The 20,655-nt window shown below is 35.5% G+C and overlaps 3 protein-coding genes across 4 annotated transcripts; all 3 read right to left on the bottom strand.

Moving 5' to 3' along the window:
* Positions 1 to 218: 218 nt before the first annotated feature.
* Positions 219 to 6,866, bottom strand: LOC128161932 (uncharacterized). The gene is made up of 3 exons (XM_052825228.1): positions 6,710 to 6,866; positions 5,690 to 6,626; positions 219 to 1,581 (listed from the first exon to the last, which is right to left on the bottom strand). The coding sequence occupies exons 2-3, from the start codon at positions 6,621 to 6,623 to the stop codon at positions 521 to 523; spliced, it is 1,995 nt and encodes a 664-aa protein (XP_052681188.1). The 5' UTR covers positions 6,624 to 6,626; positions 6,710 to 6,866; the 3' UTR covers positions 219 to 520.
* Positions 6,867 to 9,152: 2,286 nt separating this feature from the next.
* On the bottom strand, positions 9,153 to 12,965 carry LOC128168804 (tachykinin-like peptides receptor 99D). Of its 2 annotated transcripts, none has more exons than XM_052834980.1 (3): positions 12,536 to 12,965; positions 10,166 to 10,767; positions 9,153 to 9,829 (listed from the first exon to the last, which is right to left on the bottom strand). In XM_052834980.1, exons 2-3 carry the CDS (start codon positions 10,724 to 10,726, stop codon positions 9,329 to 9,331), a joined length of 1,062 nt encoding a protein of 353 aa, XP_052690940.1. In that variant the 5' UTR covers positions 10,727 to 10,767; positions 12,536 to 12,965; the 3' UTR covers positions 9,153 to 9,328. The 2 variants fall into 2 exon arrangements, with proteins under 2 accessions (XP_052690940.1, XP_052690933.1); XM_052834973.1 differs by having other exon boundaries at positions 9,154 to 9,829; positions 12,540 to 12,963.
* Positions 12,966 to 15,360: 2,395 nt separating this feature from the next.
* On the bottom strand, positions 15,361 to 17,824 carry LOC128156908 (neuronal acetylcholine receptor subunit beta-3-like). The gene has a single exon (XM_052819244.1). The coding sequence runs from the start codon at positions 17,757 to 17,759 to the stop codon at positions 16,350 to 16,352; it is 1,410 nt and encodes a 469-aa protein (XP_052675204.1). The 5' UTR covers positions 17,760 to 17,824; the 3' UTR covers positions 15,361 to 16,349.
* Positions 17,825 to 20,655: the final 2,831 nt, after the last annotated feature.

The following is a 20,655-nucleotide window of genomic DNA, read 5'->3' as shown; positions in this document are numbered from 1 at the left end:
AAGTGAAAGACATCGTATATGATGCGTGAATTCAGAAAAAAATAACTGTTCTGTTTCTAATTGCTTAATTAAATAAAGAAGCTTGCCTAGGTTTTAGTCAATTCCCCAAGCTGAATGCTGTAGCAGACATCTTCTATTCAATACTCAATTGGGTAAATTTATTAAAGGCCCTCATAAAATTGACTTGAAATAGCTACACAATAAACACAAACACTGCATGGAAGATATATATCTTGGTAAATGTATCAGCGTTTTATTGTTTCATGTTATATCATGCTATTCAACCATAAAGTTTAAAATGAGCGTCAACAAGTCTTGCACCGAACTCAACTTCTTACAACATCTTACAACTTTTTACAACATCTTACAAATTGAACACATTAGTTTGAGCTCATCCATCTTATACATGGAAACTCTGTCGTAATGTTGATTCTTGCATTCCTAACTGATAAAATGACGTGCACTTTATACACGTTAATGGCGTTCATGTTTTAGACGACCAGATTTTACACTATGCCTTCTATTCTACGTCAGAGCCCTGATAGTTACTGTTGTGATCCAGTTTAATGCCCTTCCACGTGGTGCCGTCATTTTCCAGGGGGAACATAATCGTCATCGGGAAAATGAAGTTTAAGAACCAGAAGTTCCCGAACACCTCCACAAAGTTGGCATTGGTGGATTTGTTGTTCCTGATTGGTACGTTTTTGGCGAGTTCATATAACGTCACGCCTTTTGTTACTATTATTAGCTGAGATGTAAAATATAACAGTCCAAAGAGTCCTATAAACGACGCAGTGTAAAGATGGACAATCATAATTGCGATGTAACCTTTCATCGCACCAAATAGCCCTCTATATATAGCAACAGGAAGTAGGAAGTCCGTCCACACAGCTTCCGGCCAGTATAACATGCTCAGATAGCAGGCAGTCAGCACAACGCCGCCAAATCCCACAATGGTGGCGTAAAACGTCAAAACCACAAAATACCGCTGATTATAATGACCTACACAGGTCCCAATAACAAAACAATGATGGTCCCTCTTCAGTATGCAGGCTTTGCACACCTTGCAATGATGCGCTCTCGGCGGTTTCATCATATCACACTTATCACAGTAAGACCACGGAATTCCGCCATTATCCGGCAGGTGCCCGTTGGGAACTTCCGCCATTGGTAAACCGAACTGATCGGGGGCGTTCTCCCATCGCTCCCTCACCTCCTGGGCCTCGGGCCTGTCTCGTGTCTTCACATAGCGTGTACTGTATAGCGTGACACACACCAGATTGCCTAGCGTCTGAATCACACAAAATATGTAGATGACCTTAACATAATACTGAGTCCAGTCCGTGAACTCATACATGATGTATGGAATGATGTGAGCGAACGCCATGTACGGTTGTGTAGGCGTCTGGAATACCCACAATGCCCAGCACAGGTACAGCATCCGCCGCGACTGGTGGCCCTCCCGTTTCTTCTCCTCGTAGAGTTTCCGCCATTTTCCCATCAGTGTGCTCGGTTCGTCTTCTTCCGCTTCGTTTGTCGGTATCTCCACTTTCACGCTCCTGGCTACCGCCATGTTGGAAACTGTGACAATAAAACGATGAATGGTATTTCTTGTGATTGTATACCCGACTTCTTTAATTTAACTCTTTACTTTGAGTATTTTTATTATTGAAAGCAAGTTTTACGACTAACACAACCCGATAACAAAATTTACCTGTCTAAAAATTTAAAATTATCTAACAATTGCCTGAAATTAAATTGATTCTGAAAATTTTTATGCTATTCTTCCGACGTGCTATTCGTCTCGTCCGACCTTAATCATATACAGGTCTAGGCAACCTCCGTTTTTGGGGGATAGATTTTATCCTCCAAAATTGGAGGATAGATGTTTGTGCCCCCTAGTGGATCTTTTCAGATGAAGGGCAATTAACTCTGTTTTTACAAAGGGAGTTAACTATGAATAAAATATAATTATTAGACAATAAAAATATCACCTTATTTAGCTATTAATAATTATATTTATTGATAATATTTAATAAATATTTAAGTTTAAATAATTGCAGGGCTGATTTTAAAGAAAATATTTCATATGAAGACTCTCATATTTTTTTCAATATTCAGGATAATTGATATCTATAAATGGTATCATTTTGATTAATAAAATTTAACAATGTCTTTTTGTGTGAAGGGGATTAAATTCAAATGACACTTAATAGCCTGTGAATTAATTAAAATAAGAGCTACAAAGTTCCTAATTAAGGTATATGCAAACATTTACTTTGTACATGTACAATATAGCAGATCAATATATCTATTATGTGTCTCTAAACGTGAATGAAGTCATTAATGTTTTAATGAGGAATAAACATCACTATTTTGTGATTTTGATTAAATGAAACAGATGATTAATAGTCTATGTCATTTGTAAAACTGAACACAGGAAGTACACACTTTCAAAGCATATTGTGAAAATACTATACATAGAATTTCAAATCGCCGCATACAATCATTAGTTTATTTCCTTAACTTTATTTCCCATATGGTCTTGTGCTTGCATTTTTTCATTAAAGATATGCACGAAGCCTTTGAAATATACCCATGCTATCCTCCAAAAATGGAGGATAATTTCATCCACAATGCAAAGTGACTTTCCATGTATGGTAAAAATCAGCAGCCATCTTGAAATTGAGCTATCATCCAAAAACGGAGGTTGCCTAGACATATATATGTAGGTGCAATGTTTTGAAATCAAATCTGTTAAAACTTGTGCTGATTTTCCTTTTCTGTAATTAGCGGTTAATTATTTTACGATGATAAAGGACCAAGTGTCAACAAGGTCATGAGACACTCGCAGTGTAAAAATGAAATATACGATTTTAACTACATATTATTCGTACTATAACTAATTACTAAATTGTTTACGATGATCAGAGGAACGGGTGTCAACATGACCATCCGACACATCTGTGGATAGACAAAATGTGATAGAAAACACCCTAAATGTTGACTTAAATTGCTAATTACTTCTTGTTTTTAGAAGATTTCGCGGAGTCCATCGAAATAAAATTTGGAACAATTAATACATTGCATGTAAGTGATAACATGTTATGTAACATTTCGCAATCTATTACAAATAAAGAATTCCCCTTTCCTATTATAAAAAAATAAACATTACAGATATTCTAACAGTTTACTATGGATGACGATAAAGATCAGCCTTTAATTGATTGAAATCAATTCAACCATCTATGGGTACATTACATAGACGGAAGCTGATCGATATTAAATAAGATTATATCGGTGATTGATTTTGGAGTATGTTTTGAATTACCATGGACGTAAGTTCCAAACATTGAAAGTCAGATAAAAAGTTTAAATCGCCGGTCAGCTAAAGGATCAAATCTTAACACCATTAGAAATCTTGTCCGTTATTTATAGAAAACACGTGTCTGAATACTGCATGAGCTATATCTTCCATTGGTCATATCAACTTAGTAGCAATAAGAAAGGCAATGACACAAAATTAACAAATTTAATTAGTGTCAATAAAATTAATGTCGAATTAAAGGGAAAAAAAAGAAATTTACAATACGTGGGTACGGCGAAACATTGCCATGCTTCCCACCACCATCCCTATCTTACCTGAATTAACACCTGTCTGTAGTAGTAAGGTCTGTCCTACTCCGGTAGTCACAGTGAGATTCTGGTCAGAACGTATCCAGCTTTCGTAGCTCTCCAGGTATGGTGATAAGTACTACAACCATACCGAAAGGTGGTACTCGGAATGTTTAATCCGCGCGCGTGTTACAACAGGTACCCCTTGCCGGTCAATCACGGTCGGAGAAGCCGCGGAAGTCCGTATTGTTCGGGGTTAAATTACTTTCTCGGGACACCTCTGTCCATTTGTTGCCTAGTTCCCACAGTATAATCCAGTCAAAACAACCATGAAACTACAGGTTAAGACTTTACACGGAACTGTTGGCCCTCGATAAATCGATACCTACTTGTTTCTTCGTCCGAAAATTGTTTACTTAACAGGTTTTCGATAATCAACAAAAAAATTTCGAATTCTGTATCTTTATCGATATAGATACAGAACAGCATGTTGCTAAACGATCGTGCTGGGCATAGGTGGATTGTACAACATAATTAATTATTGAAACCAGAGGCAGGATAGAGGGTCTCTAACCTCCGTTATTGGCCCGTGGCGACAAAAAGGAATCCCAAGATACCGGGACTGCACAGCTGAAACCAAATTGCAGGTACAGGTATAGTACGGCATCACGTGTACTTGTATGGATCATTATAAATCTGCAGGCATGCACGGAATGTACATGTTTGTGGCATCGGGAATGGTGCAGGGAGCGGACGTTACATAGATCAATCGATCCAGGTTTGAATGGGATATTTCCCTAAATAATAGTAGTGATTTTGACAACATTTTTTAAATAAAAAATTAATAAAAAAATAATTGCATTACAGGCGCCTGACGTTAAATATTTTTCTCACGATTAAAAATACACAATTATGTATACCTTCTACCCAATAAAATCACCCTCGTGTATTTTAAGGTAAAGGGTATATATATTTATTATGAGAAAAATATATAGCGTCAGGTGCCTGTGCATGGCATCGTTGCTTCAGAACATATTGCTAGGGATGAATGGAAAACTATTTTTGGTGTATTGCAAAAATGAAATAAAATTAATAACACTTAAAATTTTTTAGAAAACAACTTGTAAATATAATGGCACAATGCTAGTCAAAATAGAGAAAACCCTCATCAATCACCTAAGGATAAAGTGGGATTCAAACCGTTCTAAAGAAGAAGTAGAACATTTAAAAGTGAACAGCAGATAAAAGAACCAATTAACTGATGAACAAACATTTGATCAGCTCAGGTGAGCAAAGAACTTGTAGCTTAAAAAAAATGTATAAATACAACATCATGGAATGAAAACTTTTACAATTTAAGATAGTATCTTCCTTTTCAATTTATTGTGTTCAAATATGAAATAAAAGGAATCAGCATTAATAACAACAAATTAATTAAGTACTAAGAATAAAAAGGAATTATTATGATTTTGATATATTAAACCAATTTACCTTGAAAGTAAATATAATATGTAATATATACAATATTGAGTCATGCAGAATGCAGAATCTTAACTAGGGACAAGAGAAATATCAAAACTAGAAAGATTTATAAACATAAAAATATCACATTGCACATTTCAAAACAGTGTATAGATGTTTTGCTGGATGTTGCCTTTGAGCAGTTTGAGCATTCAGGTTAATCATGGCACTAAAATGATAGTTACTCTGTGCACTCAAGTATTTTTTTATTTACAGTTTAATTATTGAGTATTCTTGATGTAGACTTTTTTTTCTTTTTTTTTTGTTAGATTTTTACATAGAATATTTTAAAGCCACTTTGTACATATTTGTAAGATTTCTGAGTTGTGAATGATTAAAGATTTTTTAAACCAAATTTACAAATAATAAATTTAAAGTATACAAAGCAATTAACATTACACAGTTTTAATTGAACTTCTTTTGTCACTATATTTCACTTGTTTCTCACAATTGGCATTATGATCCAACTTGACTCCTTCCCACTTTACTCCATCATCTTTCTGTTGAAATAGTATTTGCATTGGAAAAATGAAATTGAGTCCCCAGAAGTTACCAAACACCGACACATAGTTAGAATTCACCGAGTTGGAGCTTTTAACGGGCACTTCTTTGGTAAGTTCATACAGAGTTTTCCCTTGAGAAATGATCAACATCTGCGATATAAAATAGAATGTTCCCAATGCACCAAACAGAAACTCCATGTGCAGATGATAGATCATGAGGCCAATGTGGAGTGGTATGCTGCCGTGCCATAGGGTCCTGTAAATTGTGAGAGGAAGGAAAAAGTCTGTCCATGGTGCGAACGGCCAGTGTAGGTGTTTAATGTAAACGAAGGTGAAGACCCCACCAAACAATCCACACACCATGGTCCAGAATGCCATAACTACAAAGTACCTCTGATTTTTATGTCCAATACAGGTGCCAACCATAAAGCAGTGGTGGTCACGCTTTAGAATGCATGCCTTGCAGAAATAACAGTGGTGTGTTCTCGGTGGGATTTTCAGTTCACATACATCACAGTACGTCCATGGTAAGCCCCCATGGTTGTCCTCTACATGGCCATTAGGGGTTCCATTTCTGTTCGGGTGCAGGGGTACAAACTTTTCTGGAGGGTTGCGCCAACGTTCATGGATTTCTTTTGGTTGGGGGTTGTCTCTTGTGGTTCTATACATTGTATCATACAGACGAACACACAGGTAGTTAGCACAGAATTCTAAGCAACAAAAAACAATAAAGACCTTCAGGTAATATTGAACCCAGGGACTGTATTCGATAAACAATGTTGGAATAATGTAATAAAGGAAAATGATCAGCTGGGATGGAATTTGGAAGGCCAGGAGACTTGTGACGACGCATATTCCTACTTTTGCATCATGACCCTCCTTTCTTTTTTTCTCCACGTGTTTCCTCCATTTCTCCATTAATGTTAATTTGGATACATCGTCTGGTTCTTCCAGATTGATTGTGACCGCGCGAGAGACAGCCATGCTCTTTAAAAATAATGATCGTTTATTAATGAAAAATACATTCATTGAGTAAAAAACTATATTTTACTGGAGAAAGGAAACCATACCTAATGGAAACTTATAGCGGCACGATCAAAAACAAAGATATGTTGTAACATGCTGTCATAATTGACAAATATTCTTGTAGTCGTACAGGTTACCAACAAAAACAGAGGTTATTATTAAGTCGCACAGCACATCATTCGTACATCTTCAATGACATTTAATAAAATCAAAGTCTTGAAATTACCAATGGGAGTGATGTGAAGCGCGGATGACAATTTGACAAACATCCCAATCGAATTGCTTTTGTTGACTATTTATTGGAATGAATTAAAGTTTCATGGTGAGAATGAGTATATTGTCATGTCATAACGTTACCATGAAAACCCTCATAATATTATTTATGAATTTGTCAACAGATATAACGTTAATCAAATGTTTATCAATTTTTTTTACCTTAAAAGATACAAGAATTTTTCTTTCATGGTACTTGATATATTAAGTGATGCTACAGATCGATGCTTTCTTACTAAATTGACTAATCTTACTAAATTGACAATCGAATATTCAGATTGCTATGGCAACAAGCGATTGAAATTTTAGATGACTCCCTAGGAGTTAATTTCACGTTTAGATCTATATAAGGTTAATAATTGTATAAAGAATCAATCTTAATCTCATAGCCCAAAGACTGAAGTTGACCAAAAAGAATAGGATGTCAAACGTCACAGCAATTATATTCAACAACTTGAACTCTAAAAAAATTAATGTTATAGGAATATTTGTTTGAAAAAGGCCATTTGAAACTACTATTTCGTTGAAATCAATTAAAATGATGATGTAAGAATTACAATTCATTTGGGAACATCAGATTTCACTGATGAAATATGTACAGTACCAAAGCAGACCTATGGAACGTCATATCTACCTGAAGGTCAATTTCGTACATGTATTGACCCGCGTTAGCAAGTATTTTATTGTCCGGCTATATTTCATACTTCTTTCATTTAACAAATTGATTAATTGATCACAAAGAGCAAGTAAAGGTAACTAAATCATTGTTAATGAACATCAGTACGTTAGATAAAAGAAACACCCAAATCGACTTCAATATATATACATTGTATATAGGAATCTGAGCTTGACATCATCATGATTATTTAGTGCAGTCCGTGATTTTTCTTAGGTTGTTCTAGGCTACGACCGATTAAAAACTGGTCTGAACTGAATCGTGTAAATTTCAGCCACGCCAGTTTCTCTAAAGCTATAAACCACAATCGGTTTTTTTTAAGAAATAGAGGAGAAAATACGCGGTTGATGTAGATTCGATTTCAACAAAAGTGTTAGAGTTGCTAGTACACCAGTTTGCTTTTAAAAAGCTTAAAATTTAAAGTGCTTTACATGTTTTTTGGGGGGTTTTTTTGGTTTTATTTTTGATTTTTTTTCTATTGTTTTGTTTTTGTTTTGTGTTTGTTTTGTTTTGTTTTGTTTTTTTGTAATTCACCCCATATCAACCTATCAAGTTCAACAAAACTAAGTATAATAAAAATGTATAATTTAAGTAACAACTGCTGAACGGCATATGTGTACTAGTATATAGTACCAAGTATTTATTAACTCTGCCCCAAGTTTCTGCTTTCACCAGTTTTTGCTTAATATCACGATAATCATAAATACTTTTGTGCCCAAACTGCTTCCATACACATGAAAAACGGCAATGCACAGTATCTGTTTTGAAACGCCCCTCTAAACGTTTCAGGTTTAATAACGCAGTCCAAAATAAAAAGTCTGCCACCAGGGATTTTGCATTGCAAAAGACTTGAAAGACCCCGGATAAAAACGTAAAAAAAATGGTGCGAGGTGTCCCAAGTACTTCCGAATGGAGAAAAGATGTAAACATTTGCGTTTATAAATCTCCGTAAGAAGTTTGTTTTCGTTCCCGTGAAATTCTCCGGGTAAAAACAGATGAGGTATCAATGACGAAATTTTGGATTTCTCCCTTAAAACGATATTAATTGTTCTTCATTGACAGGTATGTTTATTCTAATTAAAAATAATAAAAAAAAGTGATGGAAACAATAACTGGGGAGTTAAATTCTTAAAGTCTTATAATGCAACATACCGTGAAATGTACTAAAATCAAAACTGTTAGAAATGAAGTCGAATACACACTGTAGTGTTTTTGATAACAATACAATTAAAACAATGTACTTAGCATATGACAATGATTTTGTATATCTTGTATTGATTCTTTTATAGTACCGATGACGTTAATCAAGTATGGACCCAACATGTTAACAAACAAAAGAATTTGACGGATACACCATGTTTACCATAAATACAACAAAAATCAGGATTTTGTTCCGAAACTATGCATTCTAGCATTAAGACCACTGTGGCGCTTCTGTTTGAGTCAATCGCCCCTCCCCCTTTTTTTGAAAATTCTTTACATATGAGAGACAATATAATAACGACTAAATTTGTGAAGAAATATATATAAAAAGTAGGACAACGAATTTGCAAAATATCACAGCTTTTAAAATATTTATTCTATGCATAATATAAGGAGTTGATCATACTTTATTCTGCCTTGCATATGATTTATCACAGTTTTTGAAAAAAAGAAACATGCAGCAGAAGGTTCCATCAAGTCGTGTTGTCACGTTTAACTTAGAAATGATCAATCACATGATCAGACCGTACATTTTTTTCACTTCATGTCGGAATTTAGAATCCCGGAAACTGTAAATGAATGGGTTGATGGCGCTGTTGATGAAATAGGACCACACGAAAGTATAGTAAAACTGACCGCCGATCAGCGTCATGGAGCAGTCAAACGCAGGGTTCACAAAGAATATCACCGACAACACGTGATGTGGAATGGCGCTCAGTATATAGGCCAAGGTCACGGTAAACAGCGTCCCCGTGGTCCGCTTCAGCGTCGCCTGGGAGATGGGCGAGGGCCGGTTCTCGTTTTTGGGCTTTACTTGTGGAGACTCCTCTGCAAACTGGACCGATCCCGTCTGCACGCTATCCCGGAAATAGGTGTGCACGTAAATTTTCCGCCCTATGACGACATAGATACCGATGAGAGCAGACGATACGGCGAGGAAGAATAGAATATGAAATATGTGGAACAGAGCCAGATGTTGCAGTGTTTTACCACTAGCCAGGCATCGGAAACCCTACAATTCAAATTGAACAAAGTGAGTGACTGTTTAGATATCATAAATTGACCAATTAATCAATTCTCCTATTATGATGATGGTTAATAACATTTGTAATAGTTCTGCAGGACGACTATCACAAATAAAGGCTTCAAAAGAAAACTCTAAACATTTATAGATCGCTGCGATTTGAAGTAAATATTTTAGAGTTTATTGTTTTACCAATATTTTTGCTTGGTTTTAAATATAAATATCCCGTGAATAGTTAAGCATGGATAAAAATGTGAAAATAGAAGAGAAAATATTCATATGAAATCGTGATCATATCCCTGCAGCAACTTAATTTCTAATCACCATTAATCCTGGAATTCCCGTGGGTTCGTCGGTGATTCCGTACAGGAGCAGAGCGGGCCACGACAGCAGTAAACTTATCCCCAGACACGCCGCACACATCAGCCGGGCCTGAGAGGTGGTAATCTGGGTCCCCAGTGGGCGTGTCACCTTCCGGCATCGATCGATCGCAATAACAACAAGGGCACACGTTGAACAGATCGAGGCAAAATACAGAATAAACCTGTAGATTTTACAGAAGACCTCAGACTGAAAAGTGACGGCGTTACACAGGTAGATGATCACCAAAGGTGCGCTGACAGAACAGTTAAATATGTCCAGAATAGCCAACCATAACACATATATCCGGTAATTTGAATTTTTGAATTTTCGGGTGTACACGTAGATCACATGGGCATTTCCAACCAAGCCAATCACAATTAGAATTGCCAGAAATATGACCCCGCCAATCAAGCGCGCCACTAATATCTGATTGGCTAACTCAAGAGTGATGTTCCTGTCTCTAGGGAGATAGTCCTTGACCCAAGTGTGGCAAGTAAGGTTAAGGTCATCGCCGGACATCATCTAAATTTTGTAAGATCTACTTTGATAACATTTCAGCTCAACTGGAAAAGAGAAGAAAGATCGAAATTATGCAAATATTAGACAGATGGTCTTTCGATTAAACAATGTAAATACTAAACACGTTTTCTTGGGTGATTGATGCCTTTATAAAAGTAGTAAGCATCATAAATACAAAAATACCACATTATAAAATATGAAACGGATCATTGCAAAAAAAATTTTAAAAAATGCATAGCACGCTAACGCAATATTGTTTCAGCAACGACTGCTAGCCCATTTATATAACCGTTGGAGAAAACATTTCACTGTTTACATTAACATCTTTCTCCCTCTTAACATCGCTTCAGTTATCTATATTAACTTTATTAAGTGGATAAAAAGTTCGTAAATTATCATTATTGTCGATAACGTTTTGCTTCCTGTACATTCGAGATTCGGTTTCGAAACGTTTGTCAGTAGCTGCATGAACACAATCGAGTTTCTAAACAATAAAATAAGGGGGAAATACTCAGTAGATCCAAGTTAACGAAAACTAACACATATGTATAGATGCAGCAATGAATCAAACAAAATATTAGCTCCGTATCCATTCCAGGGAATCTCTTTTTCAGTTTTAATTAATCAAATAAAACAGATTATTGGATTAAACCAAGAAGCTCTAAATAAGGACACTCTACTTTCATATAGTAATTGGGATACTTGGTTCACCTCATCGCCGGATATTTCATTGGGAAGTCGTACTCTCTTAAAGGAAATCGGCGATGGAATCACTTCCGGTTTAGGCTGATCTAACACGATGGCCTAATGGCGGTGATCCGCTACTAGTTCAAGCCGTGACTGATCATAATAAACCACACACTCAGTGGGATTATCTCTCTTATTTCGAGCTTACAAAGATTAACTGGTGTTGCATGACCAAAACTTTTATCAGACATTTCATTTTAAAAGATCAACTCCTGCCTCCATCAATTTGACATAAAAATTAAAGTAGATTTTCTCTGGCTTTTTGACACAAAACGTAGAAAGTTTTTGGATACGAACATGTGAAGAATTATGTGAATCTTTGCTTTTAAAACTCCTTTATATATAGGTTTCAAGAAATACGTTGTAGGTAATTATATAACACCCCCACCTTTTACCCACCTTCAATACGCCCACCGCGATAAGTTTGGAATGTGGTGAATAGTGTTTAATTAACTGATACATGTCAAAATCGTCTAAGTTCTTACAAAGATGATTCAATTCACAATTGTACATAATGGGGACATACGCACATGCATGTGATCTACGTAAACAGGATTAGGTATATACAGTTTACCTGTTTCCTGGAAAACACTAGTCAAATCAACAATAAATGAAATAAAAAATGACACATACATATAGACCAGACCCCCCCCCCCCCGAAAAAAAAACAAAAAAAACAACAACAACAACAACAAAACAAAAACAAAAACAAAACAAACAAACAAACGAAGCGAGAAATCACTAGTCCAGGGTGTTTTTGTTACATCCATTACATATGTAAGAGGAATGTAATGAATTCATTCTCGATATTTTTTAGTAGTTGCATGAAGATCTAGAATTTAATGAATCAAATATAATTGAATCTTATTTCGAGTCATTTGTTCCCATTGTTTAGAGTAGTTATGCCTACTTCTGACTGAATTATAATACTGACTCTAGGAATAGACTACTATAACATTTCACGAACATCAGTAAAATACTTCCCTGTACAAGCGTCAAATATTAACCATTTTTGTCGTTTCATTAAAAAAAACCCAGTAAAATAAACGATAAAGTCAGACATACTCACATGTGCTGAGCCATGGGTTTCTCTCTCTTCTGACCTCTGTGGTCATGTCCATTACTTAGCGTTATGAAAACATCCCACAGACAACCAAAACACGAACCGCCAACAGGGCGAACGTTGGAGCAATTTCAAACACCGCACCACGCCACTATTGTCTCTCTGTAGTCAGTGGCTAAAATCTATAGGTCCCCGATTAACTTCAATCAACAATATTGTTACAGACGAAAGTAAACGTGTACGATAGAACAAAATGGCAGCTAGTAGACTTATTGAATCGTTTTGGATGGCTGGTCGGGACGGGGGTCCCCTTTGTTGATTGTTGAATGATTTTGTGGTCAGAAGTCCGCGATGCGTTAGGTGTCGCTTGATCATACATCGACAAATCACTCATTACGCCGCTCATATATATAAAGTGTTTATCTCCACACGTGCGCTGTGCACTGAAGCTACACGGCCTCTCACAGCAAGACAATTACATCAATCTAATGATGCATATTATGTATCGTATATAAGTGGGTGAGATTTTCTAAACTTCACATCTGTCATTTGTTCATTAAAATATCATGTAATCGGGCGAGGTCGTCAGTAGTCAGTTCTTCCGGTTAACTTGAATGATGTTACTATTCACCTTATTTGAAATTCCTGGTATTTTTTGTTGATTTTTTAAAATTCTACATTTATTTAGTGTCCATTGATTATGAATGTAATTTAATTTTATGCTGTACAACATTCTTGTTTCCTTTTGCTTCTGTGGGGTAGTGACAATTTGTCTTATAACACAAACTACTGCTTTATTTTTTCAGTAGTTCAAAACTTTATTAAAGAGTATAGAAGATTTAATAATTAATTTTTTCTTGTTTTTGTTATTCTATACTGTATATCAACACTGTTTACTATTTATTCGCAAATACTTTGTTAATGCATATTTATGAATATTACTATTATAAAGTAAATAACTATAAGTAACTAATATCAAAATGATAATTAAGTATATAATGAATGTATTATCATTAGGAAAAGAACACATAAGTTGTAAGATGTAAGAACTTGTTTCCAATCCTATCCTGTAATTAAACAATAAAATATGATCAAATCAAATATATTCTCAAATAATTTTTATTACCAAAATGATTTTAGGGTGTCTTTTTGGGGCAAGTCCATCATGAGGTCATAATTGATTGGATCTATTTTTTTTCCTGTCCTATAGAAAATAAAACAGTTTTTCCCATTTCATTTGAAATCCTATAAAAAGTAATCCCGATACCTATGTTCAATTTGATATCATTTTAACGTTTTAAAGAAAGGTAATGAACATTCTTTATGCCGTTTTTTGACAAACTGTATGCATTCTGGGTGTATTTCATCCGTCAAAACGGAAGAATAGTTGTACCTTTTTTCTTCATTTTTCATTGAAAATGAAACGCTTTTCATCTTAAAATCAAGTCCCAATACACCTTTTAAAATCAAACTACATGTTTTAATTGTAAAGAAGCATCCTTGAAAGAATTCATATATCATGCGGGGGTGATGCCAAGGTAACATATTAAGCCGATGATCTGGCGAACAAAATGTCCTCGTATCGTCGGCTGAAGAAGCATAAGAATGATCGCCAAACACAGGCATCGGACGACGCGCAGCAGTCACTTTTATTCCTAGAAACACCGATATCTCCAATATTTTGAATTTTGAATATTCATTAGTCGGTGAATCGTCACCCGATCATCGAACGTTGAGTCACAATCGGACGAATTACATAAACAATTTGGCAAATGCTGTTTATTCGCTTTTAACCACGTGGACATTACCCTAATTTATTGACGAAAAAAATATCTGAAGCAAGGCGCCACCGACCGACGACAGACATAAGAAACTGTCTGTCGATGGTCGGACGATGATTGGTGGATACTCGATAGACTATTCAACGACTGTTTCTACTCTAGAAATCAGCCACCGACGCAGAAAATAAATAATTTGGCCCGACGGACACAAAATTGGTCGGCCGACGGAAAAAGAGGTCGATATTGGCGATAGGACAACGGCTGATGATCTACCACTTGTTGCCCGAATAATCCCCCCCCCCCAAAAAAAAAAATCACGTCGGTTGATTTTGGAAATGAGACTGGGATTTAACAGTAAGAAGTGTTAAGAATTAGAGTTTAGGCTCCAAAATGAATTTCAAATGCAAAAATGACACTCTCTGACGGGTCAGCCTAACGGCTGTGGGCCTCTTGTATTTTTTACCTTTCCAAAATGTTTAAAACATATTTATTTGTTTTATATTATTTACACTTGAATATTCAGAAATATATAGGCTTCTTTCATTTACTATATCTTGACCTTCATTGAGCCAATTTTTCCCTTTCCTGAAACGTTACACCAAAAGAGGTATCCAGAACTGATTACTAGTATAATAGGAATAAGGACTTATATAGGTTTGGCAAATTTATAGTTAATCTTTAAACTAATTTTGGGGAGAGGAGTCTTTTCAAGGTTTTTTTAGGCTGATCTTTTCCATTCCCATTGGCATACTCTTTGAAAAACTGTGGTATGTGCCTGCATTTACTGAACAGATAAAATTTGATCAAGGTAATAAGACATGAATTCTTTGGTATACCTTTCTGTTTTTATATCCAACTGCGCCATCTTCCTGATCTATAAGCCATAAGCTTGTTTTCGTATGATTGCATCCCAGCAAAAAAGAGTATAAGCATATTAAACCCTTGCTTCCGAAGATTGTGTTATCTTCTGTTGAGTTTATAAAACCTTTTGCAGTTTATATGGCATAAACAAACCCAATCTAAAATATGCAACCGTAGCTCGTGTATAGCTTTTTACTTTATTCAATCAAAAAAGGAACACAGATGCATTAACTTCAGAAGCTAGAATAAGTAAACGAACCAAGACAGGAAACAGATTCCTTAGTATTATTTCAAAGCGGCACTATGTCAGAATCATTGATTATTCATGGTTTCTGGTTCATTGGTGCTTTTTTTAACTACTGCAGTTTTGAAAGTTCAGATATCTTAAAAGTTATATCTTTCATACTAGTATGTGACGAATATCAAGAGTTTAGCGTTCCCACAATTTAAATTACATAGAATTAAAACAGCTTTGCAATGCGTACACGTATTGTCCTTTACAAAAATTTATTTATATTATATCCTTTATTTATAAAGGACAGTATACTTGCAGTTAGACATCAGTTTGAGTGCAATACAAACTGAAATAATTTTAATGAAATAAATAACAATTCTTAATCACCCGGGTGTTTTCTTTTAGTTAAAGCCCATATCCTAAGCATTATTTTGTTATATATCTTTTAACTAATTTAATTTTGTGTTTTGTCTTTTAACTAATTGGTCTATTTTCTTACCACTCTTTTGAAGGAAAGTTTCATGATCTACGTACTTGCTGTCCAAAATATCTTCATACTTTGTCTAAAGTTATATAATATATTCAACATTCTAAGAATGTATTACCGGTATAAACCTTTTACACGTCAAAAATATTACCTCTTTTAGCAAAAGTATTTTGATATCTCGTCTAATAGCAGGTACCACAGCTTCGTCTTCGCTAGCCAAGGGTTTTCGGTCCACTCCGTTCCCCATTAACCCATGAGTTTATGGCCCAAAAAACCCATGGGTTTATGGGGAGCGAAGTGGACAGAAAACCCTCAGAGAGAGAAGATGCCATAGCTTGGGTATATCAATAAAATGATACACATTTTTTTTACTTTGAGAAACAAATACAAAAGTACATGTATGTTAAAGTGTAAACATTAGAATAAAGACTGAGTATTGTGTCAATTTTTAGTCATCTATCGGCTTTGTAAGCAGGGTAGAAGAACCACATATTGAGAACAATCTGGGTTATTAGGAATATCCAGAACAGAATGAAATCAATGGCGGACGACACGTTGTGCCACGTCATCTTCCTGGCCCCCACGTCTGATGACGCCGATGGAATGGACGACGACGCCGACGTCTGCCCATGGAGGTCGCTCTTTGTTTTCATTCGTCTCATCACGCGCGTCGTCTTTTTGTATTTTGCTGTAACTTCCTTCGGTGGAACATACGGATGGTTTTCTGACTGCTTACTCTTGTTTTCTCCCTCCTTAGGACAACTCTCCACTTTATTTCTTTTACGCAAAAGAATGTTGACGAACTTAACAGTGCATCGATACAGGTAGGGGATGTCTTTCTCGTCGTCACGATGGTACAGCCGTAGCTGAAGTGTGGTACAGAATATGGCGAATGCTCCAATGAAAAACTGGAAGATTATGTAGTAGATCAGGTCGGAGACGTTGTCGGAATCTTCCGGAATATTGTCCGCGACGAAACTGACGAACACGCTGTAAGACAAGAGTAGGGCCACGGCGTAAGACAACTTCTCCCCGGCGTCAGCGGGAATCACAAACACGAGCACCTCCAGGTATCCCAGAAATACCACCGGAAGTATGATGTTGATGACGTAGAATAGCGGCTTCCGTTTCATGCTGACGGTGCACATTAAGTCGGTGAAGTTGTCAAACTTAATTAGCTCGTGGGCCACTCTGAGATTGCTCCACCTCGGGTTGCCATTATCGAATTCTGTATTTAGACACGATGAAATTTCTGAGTACCTGACATTATCTCCAACAGACATGGCTAAAATGAACATGAAGTATTGTTCATCAAAAGGGAAATCGGTAGTATCAATAGAGCAGAAAAGGGACAGACTTAACGTTGTGTGGCGAAACACCTTTCCGGTATGATCAAGTACCATTTCCAGCTCTTTGCTCTCCCCCTCCATGATTTGTTGCGTCGTGGTTCCTTTCTGTGGGATTCTGATCAGCACCTCGGGGCGCCACACCCAGTCGCCCTGCACGTGCAGGTGTTGGAGGTCACCGTACTGTGATGGGTCCCAGTACAGATTCTCGTCCGTCCACGAGGTCTTTACGTCCATGAGAACCTTGACCTTCTTCTCGACCTCGATAAACTCGATGTCAATGGCGGACAGCAACACAAAAATGTCGACGTCCAGCGTCTGGTCTTGGTTTTTCAGAGGCACAATATGGCGGTCGTACTTACTCCGGTTCTTGAGAACTTTGTGAAGGTTCACCACATCCGCCATAGAGGTGTAACTGGAGCCAGATACTATTGCCAACGTCCAGCAAATTAGCGCTACACATAAACAAAGCATTGTCGAAGGTTGAGTGTTCGAGCCGAAGCCGATGTAAATCATGAGTAGCTGGCTTACGCTTTGTCATCTAAGCCAGGTAAGGGAAAAGCTGTGCATAAGGAGTTTCATTTCGCATGTCTCGTTACCTATATAAATATGAATAATTAAACTTCTCCGCTACCAGTGCTTGAGGTTTGTAATAAATATGGAACAATTTCCTCAGATCGGGTTGTTTATTGCTCTTTTGAGACTAGTCAAATCGATGAGTGACCAGTGAAGGTAAGATTTTATTACTCTTTGTACTTTGATTGATTTAATGAACTGAGAAAAAGATGGGGATGAAAGGGGTGAATAAAATTAATAAAATTACTGTACATGTATTTTTTTTATGATGATAAAAAATTTAATACTGCGCTGAATAACCTTAGATTTGTATACATATTCAATATAGGATAATTGTTTTCGACTTATTATTCAGGAAATGTGTGATATAGCAAAACACGTTGTCTTTTTCGTATAACAGATCTAAGGAGACTTGAAATGATGTAAAAATAACGTTGATTATTGTTATAAAGACAAAGTAAATGCAACCGCAGCTCATTATTTACGAGCCATGTGTAAGAAACAAACATAAAAAGGAAAATGTAGTGTGTTACAAATAATGTAATAGACAACGAAAAAGTAATGTTTATGTAGCAATAAGAATTAGTTTAAAGATAAAGTAATTATAACTGCAATTGATAATGAAGAAACGATGATTATATTTATATCGGTGATCATTGGTCAAAAATGAAAGTACAGATGTAATAGTTAATCAAATAGATAAAGTAAAAGCAATGATTACTAAACAACGATTATTGGTGTGAAGCAGTTGTAACTGCAATATTTAATGTTAGAGCGATGATTATGCAAGAATGTTTTTTTGATCTAAATAGAGAGTAATCATAACTGTATTAGATAATAGAGAGCGATGATTATGTAAGCATGATTATTAACCTGAAGAGAAAGTAATTATAACTGATAAAGATATTGATAGAGCGATGATTATGTAACCATGATTATTGATCTAAAGAGAAAGTAATTATAACTGTATTAGGTAATAGAGAGCGATGATTATGTAACCATGATTATTAGTCTAAAGAGAAATAGTAATTATAACTGCTAAAAATATTGTTGGAGCGATGATTATGTACCCATGATTATAAGTCTGAAGAGAAAGTAATTAAAACTGCATTAGATAATAGAGAGCGATGATTATGTAACCATGATTATTGGTCTAAAGAGAAAGAAATTATAACTGATAAAGAACTGTGTGGCCTTGCCGATGACGACTTCCTCGTTATTCTTTTGGGGCGACGAACTGATACACCGCTAGAAAGCTCAGCATCAGCATCTTTTCGCATGCTGAATTACAGGCTTCTAAAAACACTGTAGCCTTATACAGTGAGGCATTATCATTTCAATGTATGTGACAATATGATGTATTTACTGGCATGCCCATGCTCTTTTGTATATATGTTCGGATATTTATTTATTTATTTATTTATTTATTTATTTATTTACTTATTTATATAGTGATGTTTTGTTTGTAATAATAATTTGATATGTTATGATTTGCTCATCATGATCCTCTACGGAGGGAAATAAATTATGAATGAATGAATGAATGATAGAGCGATGATTATGTAATCATGATTTTTGGTCTAAAGAGAAAGTAATTATAATTGCAAAAGATAATACAGATCATGATTATCATGATTATGTAACAATGATTATTGATCTAAAGAGAAAGTATTTATAACTGTATTAATTTAGATAATAGAGAGCGATGATTATGTACCCATAATTATAAGTCTGAAGAGAAAGAAATTATGACTGCATTAGATAATAGAGAGCGATGATTATGTAACAATGATTTTTGATCCAAAGAGAAAGTAATTATGACTGCATTAGATAATAGAGAGCGATGTTTATGTAACGGCGATCATTGGTCCAAAGGAAAAGTAATTATAACATCAATATATAATGAAACAGCGATGATCATGTTACGATGATAATTGATCTAAAGAGAAAGTTAATGTATATTCAATAGATAATAGAGAGATATGTTTATGTACCGGCCCAAAGAGAAAGTAAATTGTTATTGTAATAGATGTATCCAATTAAAGAGCAGAGTTGTGAAGCGGTGTCAGATTACTGGACCAAAGAGAAATAAAATGTAACCGCAAAAGATAATGAAAGAGCGATGATTATGGAACGGTGATCATTGGTCTAAAATGAAAGTAATTTTTACTCAAATAGATAACGTAAGAGCGATATGATTACGTAACCATGTTCTAAAGAGAAAGTAAAATGTAACAGTGATCATTGATCTAAAGAAAAAGTAATTGAAACAATAAAAAGATCGATTCATACTTTTTTTTTTACTGGCCTTTTGACAATATAATTCTCACGGTCTAAAAAAAAAGCCAACAGAGATGTGATAAAGGCCATTTTTCTCAAATAACAAAACGATTGATTTGTAACAGATATGAATTCAATAACCATCTAAGTTATATCCAAATAAATAAAGAAGTCCGTAAAAAGATCATTTATCAGCAGCGATATGTGTATAGTGGGATGAAGTCACCGTAACGGTGATAAATTAAGTTAGTAAAAATTGAATACATGCACAGTATTTGTACCCTCGTTATTTTGGTTGATAAAACAGTTCGTAATGAAGCACGGTTTATCAGCGATGTTTAGATGATTGGGCTGAAGATGAAGTCACCTTAATCAGGATAAATGAATAAGTAACTGAAATTGTTAACAATACTTGTAGGTAACAGTGGGCAGTGGTGTAAACTCAAGACATCAAGGGATTATTAGGACGGTCGTTTGGGGGAGAGTTATTGGTAGATGTTGCATAAAATTATTTACATTAGATTGAAAAAAATTAGACTTAAAAGAAGATAATGTG

This window comes from Crassostrea angulata, chromosome 1 (genome assembly GCF_025612915.1).
Source record: "Crassostrea angulata isolate pt1a10 chromosome 1, ASM2561291v2, whole genome shotgun sequence".
Classification (NCBI taxonomy): Eukaryota; Metazoa; Mollusca; class Bivalvia; order Ostreida; family Ostreidae; genus Magallana; species Magallana angulata.
This window is presented reverse-complemented; position numbering and strand designations above follow the sequence as displayed.

Bases quoted from the DNA above. Each gene is read 5' to 3' on its own strand.
- LOC128161932 (XM_052825228.1), bottom strand. From the start codon at position 6,623: ATGGCTGTCTCTCGCGCGGTCACAATCAATCTGGAAGAACCAGACGAT. The intron at 1,582-5,689 runs GTAACTTCTGGG...TTATTGTCACAG, and splicing joins TAACTATGTGTCGGTGTTTG to TTTCCAACATGGCGGTAGCC.
- LOC128156908 (XM_052819244.1), bottom strand. From the start codon at position 17,759: ATGATTTACATCGGCTTCGGCTCGAACACTCAACCTTCGACAATGCTT.
- LOC128168804 (XM_052834980.1), bottom strand. From the start codon at position 10,726: ATGATGTCCGGCGATGACCTTAACCTTACTTGCCACACTTGGGTCAAG. The intron at 9,830-10,165 runs GTGATTAGAAAT...TTTGAATTGTAG, and splicing joins CGGGAATTCCAGGATTAATG to GGTTTCCGATGCCTGGCTAG.